Raw genomic sequence first — 23,172 nt, forward strand, 5'->3', positions numbered from 1 at the left:
CAATCATTAGTCAACTCCAAGCCTAATTCTCAACAGTCTCCAATCTTCTGAAGCATAATGAACAAGTTCTTACATGGTGAACAAATTCTTACATAGTGAATAAGTTCTTACATGGCGAACAGTGCAAGGGCAGTCATATCACAGAAACTTTTGGTTTTGATCACACATCATGAACTATAAACAATCAAGTCAGATATGATTATTCATTTGATTTTTATACTTGATTTATATGTGAATCCCACATTTCTCCCTTATTTTTTTTTTAATAAAATGCCAAAGTGGTAGGTAGATACAAGATAAAGGTAGAAAACATAATTTAGTGCTGTAAGAGGGCAAATGTAGATGATCAGGTCTGTGCCTATAGACTAAATATTAATCCAAGCTAGACAAGGGCGACAAAACATCCACGGATGCAGAAGATTTCTCTCAGTATAGTTCCTTATTTTTAATGAGCAGTGATTATAACTTCTGGCCTAAAAGCACAGATATTTCTTAGAATACAAGATTAAGTTGTATCCTGAAAAGTGGCCTACATAGCAATTCGAACTTACCTATGATTTCATTTTAAACTGGTGGGTGCATTTCATCAGAAAAATTGAAGAGATCAGATTTGAGGAAATGGCATTTGAGCAAGCTGGTGGGTGCTATTTTTCTGTGCACCAAAAACTAACTTACATAAATTGTTGGACTTGGAAAATTTTTTGAAATTTCTTTGAAAAGAGCCTAAAAATGTGATCTCCACAGTGTTCTTTCTTTCCTAAGTGCCTATCTATGTCATTTCTAGTTTTCATAGCTCCTAACATTTTTGTTTCATAATTTATCTCTTTAATTATTTTACACACATACATATTTTAAATTAACACATGTATTCCTTATCTTCGTGACTCTACCTGACTTCACTGTGGGCTTCTTGAAAGAGGCTTATAGTAGTCTTGCAGTAACTAAGATGGATAGATAGACAGAGAAAATAATTTATCTTTAGGTAACAAGATTGAATTTAATAATTGAGTCAGCTCTGTTAGCTTTTAGTGTGTCATGTATATATATATGTGGAACAGTACTATTCTCTGGAAACATGGATAAAATTATTATAATTAGCTCTGTTTTCTCTGTATTTAGTATGTATGTTTATTAATAATACTGATAACATTAATTTTGAGTCTTATTAGAAGGTAGTATAAGTTAAAGATATTTATTATAGTAATTTCTCTGTTGCAGACTGCAATTGTGCTTGTTGTAATTCTAATAGCAGTCTAGAAGGAATGAATAAGTAAACTTTAATTTTACTGTCTTTTACACTAGTGCTTTTCATATGAGGCCTTTTACTCTTATTTAAACTTATTATTACTGTGGTAGTGGAAAGAACAGTATGCTGGACCCAAGGAGCCATCACTAACAAAATGTGTCATCTTTGCATCGATCACCTCACCTTTTAGGACTTGGGTTTCCTCATCTATAAACTGAGGAGTTGAAGTAAATTACTTTTAAGCTCTCATCCAGCTCTGACCTCCTTTAAGGAAACAGGCGTGCAAGTAAAAAGATTGACTAAAGGCTCTTACTATCATAGAAATTTAAAAAACCCAGGTAGACAGTTTTGTTGATGTACAAGTGAATGTGAATGGACATTGGTTTCTTCATCTCTAAAAATGGTTGGGTGTTTGATTCCAACTCTGGTTCTTTTTTATAAAGCTTAATTTTATTTTTTCATGATTTCTGTGGTTGATTTTTTTCCTGTTAAAATGTGAATAGTAAAACTTTTTTTTCCCCCTTCAATTTAGTGAATGCAGTAGTAGAGCAGTGTCTATATTCAACAAAGAAGGGTGTTTGGAGATTGTATTAAAGTATTTAAGTAGGTTTTCCACCAATGTTGACCTGGCTATTTCAGTAGGTAAGTGAAGAAAAGGTGATGGCTTATTAAGTATGTATGGCCTTATTCAAAAATTTTTATTCAGACATAGCATGTTTATTCTACAGGAGTGATTTTTTTCTCATTATACATCAATATGTAGCTGAGTTCTGTTTGTTCTCAATCTTTTAAAATCTGTGATTAGTACTTAACTTACTCATATAATTTTCCCACTCTTCACTATGAAAGGGAGGAAGGTAATTATGTGAGTTTATGTCGTTTCTAATATTACCATTCTTAGAAGCCTTGATTAATTCTTGAAGCTTTCATCTCCGATTTACTGAGAAACAGTAACTCAACTATCAGGCCTTTGAGCCAGTTAATTGGAATCTCTACCTCTTTAAATGTCTTGTATTATGGTCTCCTACTTCCAACAGAAAACTGATAACCTCTGTTTTTTTTGAGAGAGGAAAGTAAGTTATTGAAATTTCACATAGGTCTGCTTCCCTTCATGGGACAGGAAGAGCGAAGTTTGGCAGCTTCAGCTGGCTTGGCTCCCTCACCTTTTCTCTGTGGGGTTACAGAGCCACTAGCAGAGGGAGTCCTAGGCCAGCAAGGTGAGGAGACAGAAACGGGGAATGGATTGCTCAACAGAAAGCTGGGAGAATGGAGAGCATTTCTTTTCTGCCCATCATAATGGCAGGCGTCCAGATGTCCTTTTATTTAACTGTGAATTTATCCTGGCAAGGACTGAGTATCTTCCCTTTACCAATATTACCCTTGGCTCTAATGGATACTCTTAAGAGAACAGAGGGGAAATAATTGTGAAATAAATGCTACTTGGAAAAATTTAAAAATTAATTTCTCAAAATGGAATCTTTGACCAAGGAGATTCCTGAGTAAATGTGGATTTTAAAAACAGTTGAGAAATTGGTAGGTGACTTTTAATCTCAAAGAATAGTTTTTATTACAATAAGAGCAATCAGGAAAGTTAGTTCATAGCTTTTATAAGAAAAACTCACTTCTCTTATTACACCTTTAGTTTTGTAGATTAAGTTACTTTTATTTTCTCTAACAAACTTTTAAGGGATGGATGAGAATAAAGTAATTTTGCATTGTATAACAGTGCCTTCCTCTACATTTAGCTAGATTCATCATATCTTAAACATTTTTTTAAATGTTTTTAAAATGTTAAATCACTTTTCATTTGAAAATCAAACAAAGTTTACATACAATAAAGTTAGCCGAGATCCCATCCTGTGTATTTCTTTGAACTTGTACTGTCTTTATGGTTACTTGTCTTGACTTTCTACAGTGAATTTTTGCCTTTTAAAAAATTTCCTTTGAATATATCTATATGTACATATTCACATATGTACGTATACATATATACATGTATGAATATACATATGGATTTGTGTGCAAATACATTTTGGGAACTAATCTAGATCATAGCAGTTGCATGTATTTTGGCTAATGGGCACGATCTACCTTGAAATTCTAGAGCTGTATTTGTTTGGAATACAGTATCTCAAAACAAATTTGGGCTTGCTTCCTCTTTTGTGCTTCAGAGGTGTCTTCTGTTCCAAATCTTTCATGTAATCCCAGTTGTTTTATACTTTCAGTTAATTATTTCTAATATGGACGTTGTAATCCATTGTTTTAATGCAAGGAGGAGTTAAGTGTTAAATGGATCGTATATCTATTAATATTTTACTTGTCCCTTAATTTGCCCATATTTTTATGTAAAGTATTTTTCCAGAAATAGCCCTAACATTTCAGGGTCATGCTGAATTTAGAAGAAGCCAGAATGTCCCAAAACCTAGGGCTTGTTATTAACAACAGAACTACTCTAAGATGTCTGTGTACTGCTGTTTGATCCACAGACTGCTACTTGTCTGTGATGAGTACAGAAATTGAGGGTGAGCCTCTATAAATGATAAATGTTTGTAGTAATTCCACATTGTCACAACATTTAAGAGTCTTTTAAATTATATTTTATAAAAATATGCTTTTGTGAAGAATTGGAAATAAAGAAAGAAGAAAAATATCTTTTATAGTACTGATAGTTTGGGAAGCCTCATTTATATGTACCATCCTTGAGGAAAAGCATATATATCCTACAAAGCTATCTGTGTCTGAAGAAGTTGTAAAGATGCAAATGTTTTCTGATGAGTTATATTATATTGCTATAAGTTATCCTAGCAGAATTCATTTGTTTCTGAATATTTAATTTTTGTCTTTATAGCCTATTGTTTGCAGACGGTGACAGAAGATAACCCAGACCTACTGAAATCTTTCAGTGCCCCAGCACTGCATGTGCTGGAATCAGCAATGCTGTCTCCTGCCAATACCATGGAATACATGCTATTAAAGACACTGGTGGCAGGTAAAATTTAGCCATATATGATAGAGTGTTCTTTTAGTTGCTTGTAATGGGTAGAGATAGGGGCCAAAATTCAATCATTCTCTTATTTTACTACATCAAGGCCTTCCATGCTTATGCTTGTTCTTAAATTTTTAATGTTTAAATGGAGATCCTTAATTCAAGTGGTTGTGCATAGTTGCAAAGCCCTCTAAAATAGATTTATTTTCAATTTAACAAACTACTGTTGTCTGATAAGAGGAAATGCTATTGTCACGATCCCCTCTTATTTATGAACCAGTGAGTTCAGAAATTGACTGTGGGAATCTAAGACATGACCACTCACTTCTCTGTAAGTTCCTTACCCCCATCTCTTTTCTCTACAAAATGTCTAAATACAAAACTAAGAAATAATCTGATCATCTGTTGAGTAGTAGGTAATTTATACTGTTTCTTTATTTCCTCTTCCCTTTAGCCTTTCAGAAGTAATTTAGCTTGAGAGGGTTTTTTTTTAAGTGGTAAAACTCATAAAATTTGCCATCTTAAGCATTTTTAAGAGTACATTTCAGTAGTGTTAAGTACATTCACACCATTGTGCAACCAATTTCCAAAACTCTTTTCACTTTGCAAAACTGGAACTCTGTACCCATCAAACAACTTTCCTCTTCTTCCTCTTCCCAGCCCTTGACAACCACCATTCTACTTTCTGTCTGTATGAATTTAATTACTCTAGGTGCCTCATCTAAGTGGAACCATGCAGCATCTGTCTTTTTGTGACTGGTTTATTTCAGTTAGTGTAATGTCCTCAAAGTTCATCTATGTTGCAGTATATGTCAGAATTTCCTTCCCTTTTAAGGCTGAATAATATTCCAGTGTATGTGTATAGCACATTTTGTTTATCCATTCATCCATGCATGGACACCTGGGTTCCTCCCACCTTTTAGCTATTGAATACTACTACTATGAATATGGGTATACAACTACCTCTTTGAATATCTGCTTTCAGTTCTTTCAAGTAAATATTCAGTATTTTTATTTTAGTAGTCACTGTTTTTTTTTAAATTAGTGTAACTAGTTAATGGTAGCTGCTGTTCTGTTTTGATAAACATAAAACCAAGAACCTGCTCTCTAGCTTGTCCAGGAGACCTTGAAATTTTAGTACATTCCATCCACTCTTGGAATATATAAGAAGCTACTTAGGAAAAAAGCTCAGGTTAGGACTGAAGAAAATAAGGAACTTAATTTGTCATTTTACGGAAACTTGATCAGTGTTCTGTATCAGAGAAAGTCATGGAGAGTGCCAAGCAAGGGAGATGATTGTGAAGGATTATAATAAAGGGAGCTGCCTTTGTGCCAAGTTTTTTTGACACTTACTAGAAACTGAACAAAAGCAGTGGGGTTGAGATTTTTTTGAAATTATACCTAATCTTATTAAAAAACCAATCTTGTGGGAACAATATTAAATAAAATTTCACAGGTGATTCCTTTGTCCTTACTCTAATTTTTTCCACAGGCACAATTTGGAATCTAAAGGACATTATTCCATCCAAGAGTCAAGCAGAAATCATAAATGCCATACTAAAGATCTTATCTGAAGTCTTGGAAATGGATGCTGGTGAAACAGTTATTAAAATGAAGGAGGCTGAAACTCAAAGGTTAAAAACTGCTGCAGAGACTGAGGAAATATTGGACAATGTGAATAGGGATGATTTGATTGAAGATGATGAAATGGAAGAAATTCCTCATAGAAGAAAAGTCAGAAGGAAAACCTTCATGTCAGATTTACTTCCAGTAAGTCAGATTGATGCTTTCAAATTGGATTAATACAGCTATTTTCTTTCAAAAAATATCCTTTGTGGAAATATATTAGAGCAAAATTAATTATAAAGTGAATTTTTGGTAAAAATCAGTCATGTTTTCCTTTCCCATTAACTCAGTATACCATGAGAAATCTACTTCCAAAATGGAAAAGAATCTGTTTAAAATAGAACTTTTATATACAGAATATTTCAAAGATGGGATAGACCAGTACTTTTGCACCACTTCAGAAACATAGAGCCATCTTCATAAGTTGGGTCTTCCCACTGCAGTTACACACTGTCTCCTACATTATCTTACTTTGCTAGATTGTCCCTTTCATTCTCATGTCTTTTATTTTAGTATTTAACCAAGCCAAAGTAGCAAGCCGAACCTCTATTTACCCACTAATGCTGAGCAGAGAAGGTTGGGTGCTTGTAAGACTCAATGGTTGTTCATAGTTTTTGCAGACTGGATGGCTGTGACACACTTGTGCTAGTGGAGTGGGACATTGGGGTAAGGGTGAGCAGTCTTGGGTGCAAGAAACATTTCAGCTGAGCCAGTCAGCAGAGATGAGGCCATAATGTGGGAAAACATTTCTGCCCAGGAGGAGGGCCAGGTAGTCGGGAAGACAAGGTCAGTGAGTTGGGCTTTATTCCTTGAGGTGCACATTTTCTGTGCTCCTGCTGTGTGCCAGGCACTGTGCCAGATGCTGATGAAAGATGATTAAGATATTTTTCCTGTCTTCAGGGACCTTTTCCACCTCGGGAGGGCAGACACATAATTAAAATTTATTATAATGCCTGTGCTTAGAACAGTGATAGGACTGTGCACAGATTTCTGAAGGAGTAGTTTCCACAGAGTAGGCATACCAGCCTGAACCCAGATGGGAGAGGAAGGAAGAGGCCTGAAGAGAGAATGCTTTTTTGGATAGAACTCCTGGGCTGCCTTAAAGGCTGGGGTTAGAAACAACATGGTGAAACAGGTTAATATTGTTTAAGGAGCCTGGAGGCAGGAAGACTTGTCAAGAGGCTGCTAAAGTCCTTCTGAAGAAAATGACCACGCCAGAACTGGAAGAATGCTGTTAACATACATAACATTACAGTAGTCCCCCTTATCCACAGTTTCAGTCACCCACAGTCCACTTCAGTCCAGAAGCTGATGACCCTCCTCCTGATGTTTGGTCAGAGGTTCATCAGTAGCCTCACACTACGTCACAGTGCCTGCATCATCCGCCTCACTTCATCTCATCACACAGGCATTTATTTTATCATCTCACAACATGACAAGATGAGTGAGTACAGTGCAGTAAGATATTTCAAGAAAAAGACCACATCCACATATCTTTTACTACAGTATATTATAACTGTTCTACTTTATTGTTGTTATCTCTTAAAATGCCTAATTTATGAATTAAATGTCATAGGTATATACATACAGGAAAACACATAGTATATATAGGGTTCAGTACTATCTACAGTTTCAGGCATCTACAGGGGGCCTTGGAAGCTATCCCCTGTGGGTGAGAGGGGACTACTGTATACTGTTTTCTTTCATTCACAAAGCCTTGTAAAGTATGAATTGGTGATGTTTTAAAGACATCAAAATGTTGTAGTTAGAACTACTTTCCAAACCCCTGTGAACAGCTGTTAGTTAGATGCAGAGCATTATATTATGTGCTGGGGTGAATACAAAAATGAGAAGGCCATCTTGCTCTTGAGTTGCTTGCAAATCATAAAATGGCTTAAACAATCAATTATCACCTCCCTTTTGATGCAAGGGTACACATATTTGAATCCCAGATTTATTCCTTGTCTCATTTGTGCATCTGAGTCAGAGTTGAGTAGAATTTAAAATCAGGAAAGCAAGATAGACAAAGGCATAGCTGTGCACCTCATCCTCCCAAAGGAGTGCTTATGAAGAAGCCTGACAGCATTACCTCTCCGGCTGTCACTGGAAGAATAATATGTAGATCTGCGATGTACATGGTTTCATAGCCACATGTGGAACATACCAGGTGACGGATTGGGGTTTCGGGGCTCTTCTGCAGCTGTTGACATTGCCCTAACTTTATCCTGCCTGGTGCATGAATACCCTGTTTTACAACTCCGAATTCCTGTCAGAGTAGAAGCTGAAATTATGGCTGGACTGTCAGGGAACCCTGAAATATCTGAAGTCCCTTGCATGGAATGGGAGAGCGGCACTCCTGAGTATTTTCCACATCTCCATCTTTCTTCCAAGGGGCTTCTAAAGGAATTAAGTGGGGACTGAGATCAACAAGTCTTCCAAGATTAAGTACCACTGTTTAAAAAGTATCAATATTTAACTTATTTAGATATTTCTTTCGTAAGTATTACTTAAAAATAGAATTTTGCTGCTTAAAAAATGAAGTGTTTTCATAACAAAAGCTTGTTTTTTAAAGTCTATTAACATAACTGAATAGACTGGATGATTAACATGCTGCTCAGTCCACCAATATGTAAATGCCAGTAGGGTGCTCGGCATTATGCCAATGTGTGCCAGCAATTCAAATTCATAGTCAGCTCTGGTCTTTCTCACTCCCAGTGGCTTGGGCACGAGTCCTTTAGAATCAAAACCTTTCATTGCTTCATTTAACTTAAGGTATAACCACAAATGTGAAAGAACTAACCCAAGTTGTTGTTTTAACATATGCTGAAGTAGAGTACTCCTTACCCAGCTTCCGTGGTTATCAATTATCAAATCATTGTTTTGTTTCATCTGTTTCCTAACCCACTCTCCCCTTTCAACTACTGACAGTTTTGATGCAAATCTCAAATGTTGTAACATTTCAGCTAGATTGGTTCTTTATATCAGTTTGATAACAATAAGAAGCAGGAAAATGTTCTGAGCAGGAGTTATATAAGGAAGTTTTGAACTTCATTTCAGAATTCTTCTAAGCCAAATCTTGACACATTTTAGGTAGATGAGAGCCCAGCAACAACTTGTCTTATTTAGCTTTGAGTCTAAGAAATGTTTTTTTAGTTGACTATCATACACATACAAAACAAATAGGAATAATTTTTATGTACATTCTTGCCATCAGTAAAAGGAATACAAATACAAATCCTAAACTACATCTTATTAAATTGAGATTTTTTTTTTAAGAACATGGTTAGAAATTACAGTTAATTGTTGCACAAGGAAGTTGCTGGAGGATTCTAAATGAGTATGGACATTTTGGAAAGGAAAATTGGAATTTGTCACAGGATCTATATATAGATGTGTTTTTAACCACTGACCCAGTAAATCTGAAGAAATAAGACATCCAAGTAATCTAATCCACACTAGTGAAATGCTTAATAAATATCAGGGTATCCATTCAATGGAATTTTGTATAGCCATTAAAAAGGCAATTAGAAAACTTGAAATTGAGTAACATTCAAACAATAAAATATGCATTATTTTTAGCTTATGCATTATTTTAGAATGTCAGTGTACCTATTTCACTTTCCATAGGTGACTTGAGAATTAAGGTTATATAAATTTATACAACCAATTTTAACAATGTTAATTGGTAAGTTCATGTTACTTATATCCAAAGAAAAAAGTTCTCCTTTCTTCAGTCTTAAAGAAATACTTTACATCTTCAAAGAAAGCCCGGAAACAAGCCTAACTGTTTCTTAGTCAAGCTCTATTGGTCATATAAGGGCCTGTTAATAATTCTCATTAGTGTGGTCTTTTTCAAGAAGACATCTAAGCATCTAAAGCCCGTTCATTGTGTCTAAGTGCTTAGTGTCTGAGATGAACTCTTATTTTAATTTTAGTATGCTGAGTTACTTACTAACACATTAGATTAAATTTCAGGGTGAATTCAGTTAAGGATTCCTGAATATTTATCTCTTCAGCTAATTCAGCAACACTTAGAGACTAGCTAGCCATGCAGACAGATGGAAACCCAGTTACAGTGGCATGCTCCACAGTGCCAAGAGGAATCGTAATGCTTGTTTATACTTCCAGCACTTTATGATTTCTTTTCTGCCTACCCTACCCCCCATATGCTCTCTCCAAGTGCAAAAACATCCAGTAGCCTTTAACTAAGGAAATTCAAGTGAAAATATTCTCCTAAAACTGAAAGTTGGTTTGATGTTTATTTTTTAGCCCACTGACAAGGAACTGAGAGAGACTGTAGCATTCCTGACGGCTCAGCAGACTGCTCTGGAAATTATCGTCAACATGTGCTACAGTGAAGGTTTGTCACCAGTTTGCATTTAGACATTTTCCCCCTGGACTGACAGGGCAGTTTTCATGAGGACTTTTAAAATATTCAGTTATGTGTGATTTGCACTCTTCCCAGATCCCACTGATGATGAGTGGGAAGAGCTATCTAGCAGTGATGAAAGTGATGCATTTATGGAGAATTCCTTCAATGAATGCAGTGGGCAGCTGCTATCTCCCCTCTGCCTTTCCCATGAGATTCACACTGCTCTCACCAACTACCTCATCCCAAAGAAGGTAATCTGTTCAGTCTGTGCTCATGGAGCATGGGAAAGGCTTAAAGCTGTTCTTCTGTATGCAAAAGAAGTGTCACACTTCCAGGTTGTAGGTAATTGTTAAGGTCTGTAAAACAAAACCAAATTAACAGTCCTGGAAGTAGGCTGGAAAGTATCTTTATCAAGCCTAACTATTCCACTTAGAGGTAATACATAAGGATTTTATAAAGGAATCATGTATAATATGACTCTACTCTTTGACCTTTGCTTTACTGCCCCTTTTTTAAACCTAGATTTTTGAGAAAACTGCCTTTCCAAACATCACTGCAGTTGACATATGTTCTAGGACCCCCACTTGGAAGCCTTTGATTAGAAAGTAAGAACTTTTCTATTTTCAAAATAATTTGTCAGTATGTTATTATATGAAATGATGGACCATAAATAGAAGATGCTGACACCAACCCTCCTCCACCTGATTCAAGAGTTCTATTCCTGTATATTCCCTACAGAAATGTGTGCATGTATGTACACTATAAGACATGAGAATGTACATAGCAATGTGGTTCACAGTTTCCCCAACCTGTAAACAACTTCAATGTCCATCAGCAGAGGAACATATAAATTTTGTCATAATTATGCAGTAGAATACATACAGCAATAAAAAGATTTTAAACTAGAACTGCTCACAACATGGATGAAACTAAAAACATTGAGCAAGAAAGCAAGGCACAAAGAATATACCCACTGTGATGTAATTTTTACAAAGTTCAAAAAACAAGTAATAGACTACTTTGTTCAGGGATGCATACATGTGATAAAGCTATAAAGGGAAGCAGGGAAATGTTTACTATAAAAATGTGGATAGTGGTGACCTTTAGGGACAGGGAGGTAGAGTGTGAGGGTGCCAGCCACGTTTTTTTCTTTCCTAAGTGCATGGGCTTTTGCTTTATGAACTATTTGTTAAACTCTGTATATGCATTGAGCACTTTATGTATGTCATATTTCACAATTAAAAATAATTTTATTAGTTCAACCATTGTGGAAAGCAGTATGGAGGTTCCTCAAAAAACTAAAAATAGAAATACCATTTGACCCAGGAATTCCACTTATAGGAATTTACCCTAAGAATGCAGGAGCCCACTTTCAAAAAGACATATGCACCCCTATGTTTATCTTAGTACTATTTACAATAGCCAAGAAATGGAAGCAACCTAAATGTCCATCAGTAGATGAATGGATAAAGAAGATGTGGTACATATTCACAATGGAATATTACTCAGCCATAAGAAGAAAAATCCTACCATTTACAACAACATGTGTGGAACTAGAGTTTATTATGCTCAGTGAAGTAAGCCAGGCGGAGAAAGACAAGTATCAAATGATTTCACTCATCTGTAGAGTATAAGAACAAAGCAAAAACTGAAGGAACAAAACAGCAGCAGACTCACAGAACCCAAGAATATACTAACAGCTACCAAAGGGAAAGGGACTGGGGAAGATGGGTGGGAAGGGAGAGAAAAGGGGAAAAGGGGACGTTACGATTAGCACACATAATGTAGGGGGGTGGGCACAGGGAAGGCAGTATAGCACAGAGAAGACAAGTAGTGATTCTATAGCATCTTACTACGCTGATGGACAGTGACTGTAATGGGGTATGTGGTGGGGACTTGATAATGGGGAGAATCTAGTAACCACAATGTAGCTCATGTAAGTGTATGTTAATGATGCCAAAATAAATAATAATAATTTTAAAGATACGTCCATGCATAGAAATTTTTCTGATGCAGATTCCTTATGACTCATAAATGTGTGATGCCACAGAGGCCTTGAATGTTCAAGCAATTTGATTTAGTAGATTAATAGTTCACCTAGGATTCTTTGCTACCTGCCCTAGACCTCCTTACAGATATTCCCAGTCAGAACCTGAAGTTAAATGTTAATCCTGAATGCTGTTGGATAATTTCACTGCCTTTCCAGAATGAACACTATACAATGTAGAGCTCTCGTGTGTCTCCAGAGTCTTGTATCTCTCCTGGATATGGACCATCTGGGAGGATCTACAGCCCTTCAGACACTAGCACAGCATCTCTCACAGCTGCTCTTTTCTCAGCCAGGTAAATATTTAGGCCTTATTGTAAATGACCACTAGATGGAGCAAACTTGTGAAGGGCCAGGAACTTGGACTTTGTCATGTTGATTGTTGTCTGTAGAAACCTTTCCAGTCACTAAAAGTCATATGTTTATAGTTTCCACTGGTAGAAAGTCAAAACAAGGTATGCAGGTAGTCTCTGGGTTATATTTTTCTTTTTTATTAAAAGAGCTTGCATTCAGTTATGTCAGGCCAATGAAGGCTGACTCACAAATAAAACTATTAGGTCTCATCAAGACTTCAGTAATTCTCTATTCTTTATTTTTCTTTTTAAATATAAAACCACTCAACTTACATTTGATTGGGTAGTACATATATGTATTACGGAGTTCACAAGTTATTAGACTATGTGTAAAGTGGAAAGCCTCCCTCCTCACTCCACCCCATTCCTCTCCCACAGTCAGTCATGTTACAGGTTTCTTGTGTATTCTTCCAGAGAGATTTCTGTATGTATGTATGTTCTTAAGGCAAATGGTAGACTACCATACACACAGTTCTACACCTTTCTTTTTTTAGACACCTTTGCATGGTTAAGAGTTGAATCTCTAAGTTACACATCTCTGATACGGGTTAATTTCATTGGTACACAGAAACCTTGAGTGAATACTATATGTAGCTAACTATTCTTTTTAAATAACCTATCCGTATAGGGTTTAATACATGCCCTTCTAACAGATTTTCATAATTCATGGCAGACTTGTAAAGTGGAAAGTTACAGATATTCCCAGTCAGAATCTGAAGCTTAGGTTAAATGTTAATCCTGACTGCTGTTGAGTAACTTAGAGAAACAGCATTTCCAGAATGAACACTATACAATGTAGAGCCCTTGTGTGTCTCCAGAGGCTTGTATCTCGTTTAACTTGGCCACATTAAACTGTAGGAGTTCAAACAAACAGAAAAAGAGACTGAGAGAGAGGAAAAAGCAGCATCTCATATAGAAAGGGGAATTCTTCACATTACCCAGCAAGCATCTGGAGTGAGAGTATTAATAGATGAATCTGCCACTCTCTCAGCTCTTGAAGTTCAAAGTGTCCTCAGAGATTTTTTTAGGGTAAACTTGAAGGTACACAGTCCTTGCTTTCTGCATTAACTTTAGGACCTAACCACCAAATAAGATACAATTCCACTGTATTATTCATATATTTCATTGAAAACTGATTAACATTTCCTCTTCTAGACTCAACATTAAGTCCATCTTTTCATTAAAAGATGAAAATATGGTGGCTTTTGACTAAATACAAGTTTCTGTATAAACATTCATTCAACAGTTGGTCCCCAGTTCTTTAGACATCTAATTTATACTCTACCAACTTCATAAGAGGTGCTGTGTGTATAATGGCACGTAATTTTAAAGTTCTAGATGAATTTTTTTAAATTAAGTAAATGTTCAGAAACTCACATATTGTTACTGTTCCATCTCTACCAATCTTTAAACATTTGTCGGTTAACAGATGTTGTTTTAAGTGATCTCAGGCTGTACATCTCTAGCTGGTGTGATCACAGGAAAACCATGCCTAGCCATGTCTGCAACAGGATGTGAGCAATGCTAGCCCTATTCCCATTCTAAGCCTGGGCAAGCTCTGGAGAAAAGAGGTGGCTTGTCAGTGTGAGTTGGCCAGATGATCACTGTAGCTTTGTATTTCTCTCTGGGCCTATGAACCTGGAAGAGATCTGGATGGCATGGAGGGTAGGGAAAGTTTTATTTGACTTTTGCTGGCATTCTGGCTCCTGTCAGACCAGCAGCATATCCCTTGGGGAAAGGGAGGGGCTGCTATTGCTCATGCCCACTCACAACCACCCATTCCCTGGGTTCCCTGCAGGATGCAGAGCCAAAAAGGGGCATCCATATTCAGGCCCCCCAGTGAGCAGGACCTACCTAAGCATCTTACTGCTTGCAGGGCCTGCCTAACTTGAGGGAGCCCTATCTGCCCTAGTTCAGCAAGCTGCCATTTCTTGGTTCTGGGCCATATCTCAGTGAGAGTTCTGTCAAGGTACCACAAGCCCCATCCCTAACCAGTATGAAGTAAATGCACACATTCTGCATGCTATTCAGAAAATACCTAGATGTATGTCTTCCAGTTCAGCTTGCTATTTGTGGTCACTAATGCTTGCACATTTATTACCTGGGAAAGATCACAGGAAAACCAGACCAAGATGAGCCTTGGAGAAATAATGGGAAGTTTCTGAATTATGGGAAAATATAATTAAACACTTTGATTTTAAATAAGTTCCAATTTTGTTGCTATTGTTGACATAACCTTTTCTTATCAGAATGAAATTTTTGATAAAGGATGATCACTTATATTTACAGATGACATTCTAGTAGTCCTTCTAAACTTTTGAGATTTATTAAATAATGTAATCCTATGTGTTCTGTATGGATAGTGTGAATTGCTATTGGAGAATTGGATGAATTGGACTGAATTTTTCTAACATTTTTGTGTTACCGTGCCTGCAAGTTAAAATGTATGAGGATCAGAGACTTCTATCTAACTTGTTTTAAATCTAATGCTAAAGTGCAGCCCTGAATGATTATAAAATTTGTGATATATATCTACATTATGTTTGTGGCTGACATTAGAGATAAAAGGAGAAAGTTTTTAGTAGAATCTGGTCCTTGCTTTCAAAACTTTAATATCTTTGTTGCCTTCATTAAAAGCTGTTGACCTTCAAAACATCAAGAAATTTTTAGCAATGTTGTATTTTCAAATTGGGTCAGTCTGTCATTTGCTCCATTACATGGGTTCTAAAATCAGTTAGGATTCCCTGTTTTGCTAGATTTTGGGAAGCAGATGTTTAAAAATCAGTGAAAAGTTTACCTAAATATAATTTGCTGCTTGATTACTTGTAAGCTGATTATTTACCTACATTTAGGCATGCTACAAATTCTTAAATACTGTATAGAATTGTTAAGGGAAAGATTCTTTGATTCACCTCAACTTTTTTGGCATTTACTTAATTTCTTTGACAATGCCATGTGTGTTGGCCTGTTACTGAGAATTTGTTGGAAAGGCAAGGTGGTTTGAAATTCCTTTCCCAATGTTGGGTAAATGACTAGAAATGTGAATTAAATCAAAATTGCCCAAATGTTTTTCTTAATTTAGGGGAAGTATGAATTATACATATATAACAGTACTATCATTTAGATTAGGGTTTTGAATCTAACGTAATGATTATTTTCCTAAGAGTAGAGGACAGAAAAAGATAGATTCTGAGATGTGTCCTAGTTTGTATTTAGTTCTTCATAACATGGTTTAGTTGTTTTATGTGCAGTTAATGAATTTCTAGGGCTACACTTGTATCTATCTGTAATCAATATAACTTACTTTACAGAGCTAGTATGGTGACCTTTTGTAGCTTAATAATAATAGTTATATATCAGTTTTGAGTGCCTTTTAGGTACTAAGTTTTATGAACTGGGTATTATTCTACCTTCCTGACGTGGAAGCTGAAGTTTAGAGCAGTTGAGGAACTCCTTCAGGGCCATTCCTTTCAGCACACATTTATTGAACACTTACTTTGTGCCATGCACTGTTCTAGGTCTGGAGCATACAGGTGTGAACAAGACAGGCAAGGCCACCACGTTCCTGGAGCTTGTATTCTCATATAAATACAAATTTAATGTACTTTCGGCTAGGAAGAAAAAAATAAAAGCAGAATGGTGTGAGGTGCCACATTAGGCAGGGTAGTGTGGACAAGCCTTACTGGTGGTAACCTTTGAGCAGAGACCAAAATGAGAGGTCATACAATGTCAAAGGCAGGGTTCCTTCCCAAGTCTGTGGCTCTTAAAGCTATCCTAGTGTCTGCTCTTTGATACTTACAGGAATTCCCTACTTCTGTACATAACACACATCTGAAAATGAGTGAGCCAAAAATACAATAAACCTTGATTCAAATTGGTGCAGAAGCTGCCTTGCTCTTTTACAGACAGCCTGTAAAGGGACATCAGAATCTTTATAGAGCCCCAGGCACCATGGGGCAGAAAGCCAAGGTATCTATTGCTTTATAACAAATCACCCCAAAGCTTTATGGCTTAGAAAAACAATAATCACGTGTAATTTCTCATGGTTTCTGCAGTTCAGGAATTTAGGCAGGGCACAGTGGAGTGGAGATGGTTTGTCTCATCTCTGCAGTGTTTAGGCCAGTGGTTCTCAACCAGGGGCAGTTTTGCCCCTTGGGATATTTGGCAATGTCTGGGGGCATTTTTTTGTTGCTACAACTTGGGGTTTCTTCTGGTATCTAGAGTGTAGAAGCCAGGATGCTGCTAAATATCCCACAGTGCACGAGGACCCCCCACACACAATGAATAATTATCTGGACTAGAGCGTCCATGAAGTTGAGAAACCCTAGCCTTTGCTGGAAAATAAGGACCCAGAATCGTCTAAAGTCTTGTTCATTCACATGACTGATAGCTGGTGTGGGGACTGTCAGCCAGAACACCCACAAGTGACCTCTTTCTGTGACCTGGGCTTCCTCATAACATTGTGGCTGGATTCCTAGGGCAAGAGTTGAGAGAGAGAAGAAAGTAAATACACGTGAGTCAGGCGGAAGTCATGTCAAGTGTTCTGTTGGTTAAAGAAGTCACAAAGTCCCACCCAGATTCAAGGGGAGGGAAATAGATTAAACATCCTTGTGGGAAGTTGGCTAGGTTCTGGAAGATCGTGCAGAAGTGGACATACTGTTGTGACTATTTTTGGAAACTATAATCTGCCATACCAAGTCAGTTGCTTTCCATTCCCACCAAAGGGTTTAGGGAGCCAGACTCACCTGGGTGACCTTCACCCTTCTGTGTGACTGGGTTAGCATGATTATTTATTGCTCTTGTTCTGTTGGTCCTGTGTGTGAAGAAGGGACTATAAGAGTAAAAATGAGCAGGAGTGGGAAGAGGAAGTTGGGTCAGTTAAAACAATAGAAGCCACCGAAAACCTTAGAGGCCTGTAAGCAGCAGTTCTGGGCAAGGTTGTGGTTGGGATTGGCGGGGAATCACTCTGATTTGGGAGATGGCTGCATCTGAGGTCTGTCCCGCATCGAGAGGGCAATCTGAAAGCAGAATTTAGTCCAGCTAGCTCAGGCTTATCACTCATTACAGTGCAAGTTAAATGAAAAACCAACATCTGGACATCCAGGGCTGTCTGTGTAGCATTCCCTTGTGATTATTTCACTCATGGTCATCTATCAGACTTGAGTGAACAGTTCATAGGGGACTGTGAGCTGACAGTTGTAGCTCAAATATCAAAGGTGCTTTTCCTGTAATAGCATATTTTAATATTAACATGCTTTGTTTTGATTCTGTTTCTTTTTCTACAAAATAACTTGTCTTAGAGAAAGGCAAATTTGTATTTCACTTTTATATTTTAGATTTTGCTAAGCATGTTGACTTTCTGGAAGCCATAAGTAGTGCCTTGAGGGCCCTTTTGCAGACAATGGCCTCCAAAAACATATCTCAGGTAAGATTTTTAAAATTTTTAAGTGAAACTACCAAAAATTATGTATTATGGAAACAAAATTCATTCCTTAACCATTTAAAACTATTTATTACAAGAATAATGCGTGATCCTCCTAAAATGAAAATGAAAGCGTTTATAATAAAAAGTAAAATATTCTCCTTCCTGCTACTACCACCAAACACACACACAAATTTTTATTGATAGGGCTGTTTGACATATCTGTTGAAAATAGTTTCTCTGAATGTCATTTGTCTTTCTTTAAAAAATATTTTATTATGGAAATTTTCAGGGATGCCCTCCTGACCACCCACAGTGATCCATCTGCACGTCTGTGATGAGTGCATTATCACTCTTACTTTGTACTTTTTATTAAGGGAATTTTCAAGCATTCCTAAGAGCAGCAGTAACAGTATAATGAGCCTGCGTGCGCCATCACCGAGTGTCAGCAGGTTGTCAACATGTGTCATTCTTGTTTCGTTCATCTTCCCCACTTTCTTGCTTTTGCTTCCTGAAGTAGTTTAAAGCAGATAAACTCATTTCATCCATAAATACTTTATTATGTGTTTCATTTTGTGTTTGACAGAAAATGAACTTTTTAAACTGAACCACAGTACCATTACCCCAGGCCCCCAAATTAACAGACATCTCTTAATTATCATTTGATCTGCAGTCTGAGTTCAGTTTTCCCTGATGGCCATAAAAATGTCTTTTTCATTTGGTTTGTTCACATCAGAATCTAAGCAAGATCCACACACTGCTTTCAGCTGTTATTTTGGTCTCTTAGGTATTTTTTTTCAAACCACTTTAATGAGATTTAATTATTTTACCATACAATTCACCCAATTAAAGTGTGCAATTTAGTTTTTAGCATATTCAGGGATTGTTCGATTTCTTAATCTATAACATTTCCTCTACCTACCTCCCTTCCCACATGCTGTTTATTCACTGAAGCAGCTGTCATTTGTCCTGTAGGATTTTTCCCATTCTCAGGTTTGGCTGGCTTATCACAGTGGTATTGTTTAGTGTGTCCCTCCATCCCCATATTTCCTATAGACTGGGAGCTGAGTCTAGAGCCTAAATTAGATTCAATCAGGATCACATTTTTTGGCAAGACCGATTCATAGTGCTATATGTACATATTTTCTACTTTAATATCACAAGTTGTGTATTATAGCAAAATAGTACTGTTAAGATTAATCAGTGGATTCACTTAATGGTTGTAGCAAACCAGTAATTATTATTGTCTAGATCCATAATTTCATAAAGGGTTGCATCATTCCTTTTACATTTATTAGCTGTGTTTCTTCTACAAATAAGAACTTTCTGTTGCATCTCTTATTTGGTGACTTAGAAATAAAATTCATACCAAAAAAAGCAGGATAAGTATATGAGTCTCCCCTACCTTTTTTCCAGAGTAATGATTAATGTCTTAGTGGTCTGCAAATGTGACCAATGACACTTTTTTTTATTAAGGTATCATTGATATACACTCTTATGAAGGTTTCACATGAAAAACATTGTGGTTACTACATTTACCCATATTATCAATTTCCCCCCATACCCCTTTGAAGTCACTGTCCATCAGTGTAGTAAGATGTCACAGAGTAACTACTTGTCTTCTCTGTGCTGCACTGTCTTCCCTGTGACTCCCCCCACACCATGTTTACCAAGCATAATATGCCTCAATCCTCTTCTCCCTCCCTCCCCAGCCACCCTCCTCCACCCCTCCCCTTGGATAACCACTAATCCCTTCTTGGACTCTGTGAGTCTACTGCTGTTTTGTTCCTTCAGTTTTGCTTCATTGTTATACTCCACAAATGAGGGAAATCATTTGGTACTTGTCTTTCTCTGCCTGGCTTATTTCGCTGAGCATAATACCCTCTAGCTCCATCCATGTTGGTGCCAAAGGTAAGATTTGTTTCCTTCTTATGGTTGACGAGTATTCCATTGTGTATATGTACCACATCTTCTTTAGCCACTCATCTACTGATGGACACTTAGGTTGCTTCCATATCGTGGCTCTTGCAAATACTGTTGCAATAAACATAGGGGTGCTTATGTCTTTTTGAATCTGAGAACTTGTTTTCTTTGGGTAAATTCCTAGGAGTGGAATTCCTGGGTCAAATGGTATTTCTATGTTTAGTTTTTTTAGGAACCTCCATATTGCTTTACACAATGGTTGAACTAGCTTATATTCCCACCAGCAGTGTAGGAGAGTTCCCCTTTCTCCTCTTCCTCGCCAGTATTTGTTGTTCTGAGTCTTTTGGATGCTGGCTATCCTAACTGGTGTGAGGTGATATCTCATTGTGGTTTTAATTTGCATTTCCGTGATAATTAGCGATGTAGAGCATCTTTTCATGTGCCTGTTGGCCTTCTGAATTTCTTCTTTGTAGAATTGTCTGTTCATATCCTCTGCCCATTATTTAATAGGGTTATTTCCTTTTTGGTTGCTGAGGCATGTGAGTTCTTTATATATTTTGGATGTTAACCACTTATCGGATATGTCACTTACAAATATATTCTGCAATACTGTAGGATGCCTTTTTGTTCTACTGATGGTGTCCTTTGCTGTGCAGAACCTTTTTAGTCTGATGTAGTGCCATTTGTTCGTTTTTGCTTTTGCTTCCCTTGCCGGAGGAGATGTGTTCAGGATCAGATGTTGCTCATGTTATATTCAAGAGAGTTTTGCCTATGTTTTCTTCCATGAGTTTTATGGTTTTCTGACTTACATTCAGGTCTCTGATCCATTTCGAGTTTACTTTTGTGTATGGAGTTAGACAGTAATCCATTTCATTCTCTTACATATAGCTGTCAAGATTTCCTAACACCAGTTGTTAAAGAGTCATTTCCCCATTGTATATCCATGGCTCCATTATCATATATTAATTGACCATATATACTTGTGTTTATATCTGGGCTCTATATTCTGTTCTATTGATGTATGGGTCTGTTGTTGTTCCAGTACCACATTGTCTTGATTACTGTGGCTTTGTAGTAGAGCTTGAAGTTGGGGAGTGTGATCACCCCTCCTTTATTCTTCCTTCTCAGGATTGCTTTGGCTATTTGGGGTCTTTTGTGGATCCATATGAATTTTAGAACTATTTGCTCTAGTTCATTGAAGAATGCTGTTGATATTTGATAGGGATTGCATTGTATCTGTAGATTGCTTTAGGCAGGATGGCAATTTTTATTTAATATTAAGTTATTGATATACACTCTTATGAAGGTTTCACATGAAAAAACAATGTGGTTACTACATTTACCCGTATTATCAAGTTCCCACCCATACCCCAATGCACTCACTGTCCATCAGTGTAGTAAGATGCCACAGATTGACTGTTTGCCTTCTCTGTGCTACACTGTTTTCCCTGTGACCCCCACACCATGTGTACTAAATTTAATACCCCTCAATCCCCTTCTCCCTCCCTCCCCACCTGTCCTTCCCCCACCCTCCCATTTGGTAACCACTAGTCCCCTCTTGGAGTCTGTGAGTCAGCTGATGTTTTGTTCCTTCAGTTTTGCTTTGTTGTTATACTCCACAAATGAGGGAAATCATTTGGCACTTGTCTTTCTCCACCTGGCTTATTTCACTGAGCATAGTATCCTCCAGCTCCATCCATGTCATTGCAAATGGTAGGATTTGTTTCCTTCTTATGGCTGAATAGTATTCCATTGTGTATATGTACCACATCTTCTTTATCCTTTCATCTACTGATGGACACTTAGGTTGCTTCCATATCTTGGCTATTGTAAATAGTACTGAGATAAACATAGGGGTGCATATGTCTTTTTGAATCTGAGAACTTGTATTCTCTGGGTAAATTCCAAGGAATGGGATTTCTGGGTCAAATGGTATTTCTATGTTTAGTTTTTTGAAGGACCTCCATATTGCTTGATACAATGGTTGAACTAGCTTACATTCCCACCAGCAGTGTAGGAGGGTTCCCCTTCTCCGAATCCTCACCAGCATTTGTTGTTCTTAGTCTTTTCGATGCTGGACATCTTTACTGGTGGGAAGTGATATCTCATTGTGGTTTCAATTTGCATTTTCCTGATGATTAGTGATGTGGAGCATCTTTTCATGTGCCTGTTGGTCATCTGAATTTTTTCTTTGGAGAATTTTCTCTTCATATTCTCTGCCCATTTTTTAATCGGGTTATTTGTTTTTTGGGTGTTGAGGCATTTAAGTTCTTTATATATTTTGGAGGTTAATCCCTTTTCAGATATGTCATTTACAAATATATTCTCCCATACTGTAGGATGCCTTTTTGTTCTGTTGATGGTGTCCTTTGCCATACAGAAACTTTTTAGTTTGGTGTAGTCCCATGTGTTCATTTTTGCTTTTGTTTCCCTTGCTAGAGGAGACACGTTCAGGAAGAAGTTGCTCATGCTTATATTCATGAGATTTTTGCCTCTGTTGTCGTCTAAGAGTTTTATAGTTTCATGACTTACATTGAGGTTTTTTATCCTTTTTCAGTTTACTTTTGTGTATGGGGTTAGACGATAATCCAGTTTCATTCTCTTGCATGTAGCTGTCCAGTTTTGCCAACATCAGTTTTTGAAAAGGCTGTCATTTCTCCATTTATGTCCATGGCTGCTTTATCATATATTAATTGACCAAATATGTGTGGGTTTATATCAGGGCTCTTTAGTCTGTTCCATTGGTCTATGGGTCTGTTCTTGTGCCAGTACCAAATTGTCTTGATTACTGTGGCTTTGTAGTAGAGCTTGAAGTTGGGGAGCATAATGCCACCAGCTTTATTCTTCCTCCTCTGGATTGCTATGGCTGTTTGGGGTCTTTGGTGGTTCCATATGAATTTTAGAACGATTTTCTCTAGTTCATTGAAGAATGCTGTTGTCATTTTGATGGGAATTGCACTGAATCTATGGATTGCTTTAGGCAAGATGACCATTTTGACAATGTGAATTCTTTGTATCCCTGAACATGGGTGTTTTTCCATGTATTGGTATCTTCTTTAATTTCTCTCATGAGTGTCTTGTAGTTTTCAGCACATAGGTCTTTCACTTCCTTAGTTAAGTTTATTCCTAGGTATTTTATTCTTTTTGATGTAACTGTGAATGGAATTGTTTTCCTGATTTCTATTTCTGCTAGTTCA

The 23,172-nt window shown here is 37.1% G+C and overlaps 1 protein-coding gene across 9 annotated transcripts in view; it reads left to right on the forward strand.

The window, feature by feature from the left end:
* Positions 1-23,172, forward strand: part of HEATR3 (HEAT repeat containing 3) — a 47,499-nt gene that overhangs the window by 4,690 nt on the left and 19,637 nt on the right. For 8 of the 9 annotated variants that reach the window (XR_005023851.2, XR_008994166.1, XR_005023854.2 and 5 more), the window contains exons 5-12: positions 1,779-1,888; positions 4,095-4,235; positions 5,725-6,002; positions 10,128-10,218; positions 10,324-10,481; positions 10,753-10,835; positions 12,437-12,573; positions 17,967-18,055. Coding sequence is in view for 6 of the 9 variants with exons in the window: in XM_057493383.1 (XP_057349366.1) it covers positions 1,779-1,888; positions 4,095-4,235; positions 5,725-6,002; positions 10,128-10,218; positions 10,324-10,481; positions 10,753-10,835; positions 12,437-12,573; positions 17,967-18,055 (1,087 nt within the window). In the remaining 3 variants the exon portion in view is untranslated. The remainder of the gene's footprint in view (positions 1-1,778; positions 1,889-4,094; positions 4,236-5,724; positions 6,003-10,127; positions 10,219-10,323; positions 10,482-10,752; positions 10,836-12,436; positions 12,574-17,966; positions 18,056-23,172) is intronic. The other variant, XM_036881030.2, reaches the window with a different exon arrangement.

This window comes from Manis pentadactyla, chromosome 15, assembly GCF_030020395.1.
Source record: "Manis pentadactyla isolate mManPen7 chromosome 15, mManPen7.hap1, whole genome shotgun sequence".
Classification (NCBI taxonomy): Eukaryota; Metazoa; Chordata; class Mammalia; order Pholidota; family Manidae; genus Manis; species Manis pentadactyla.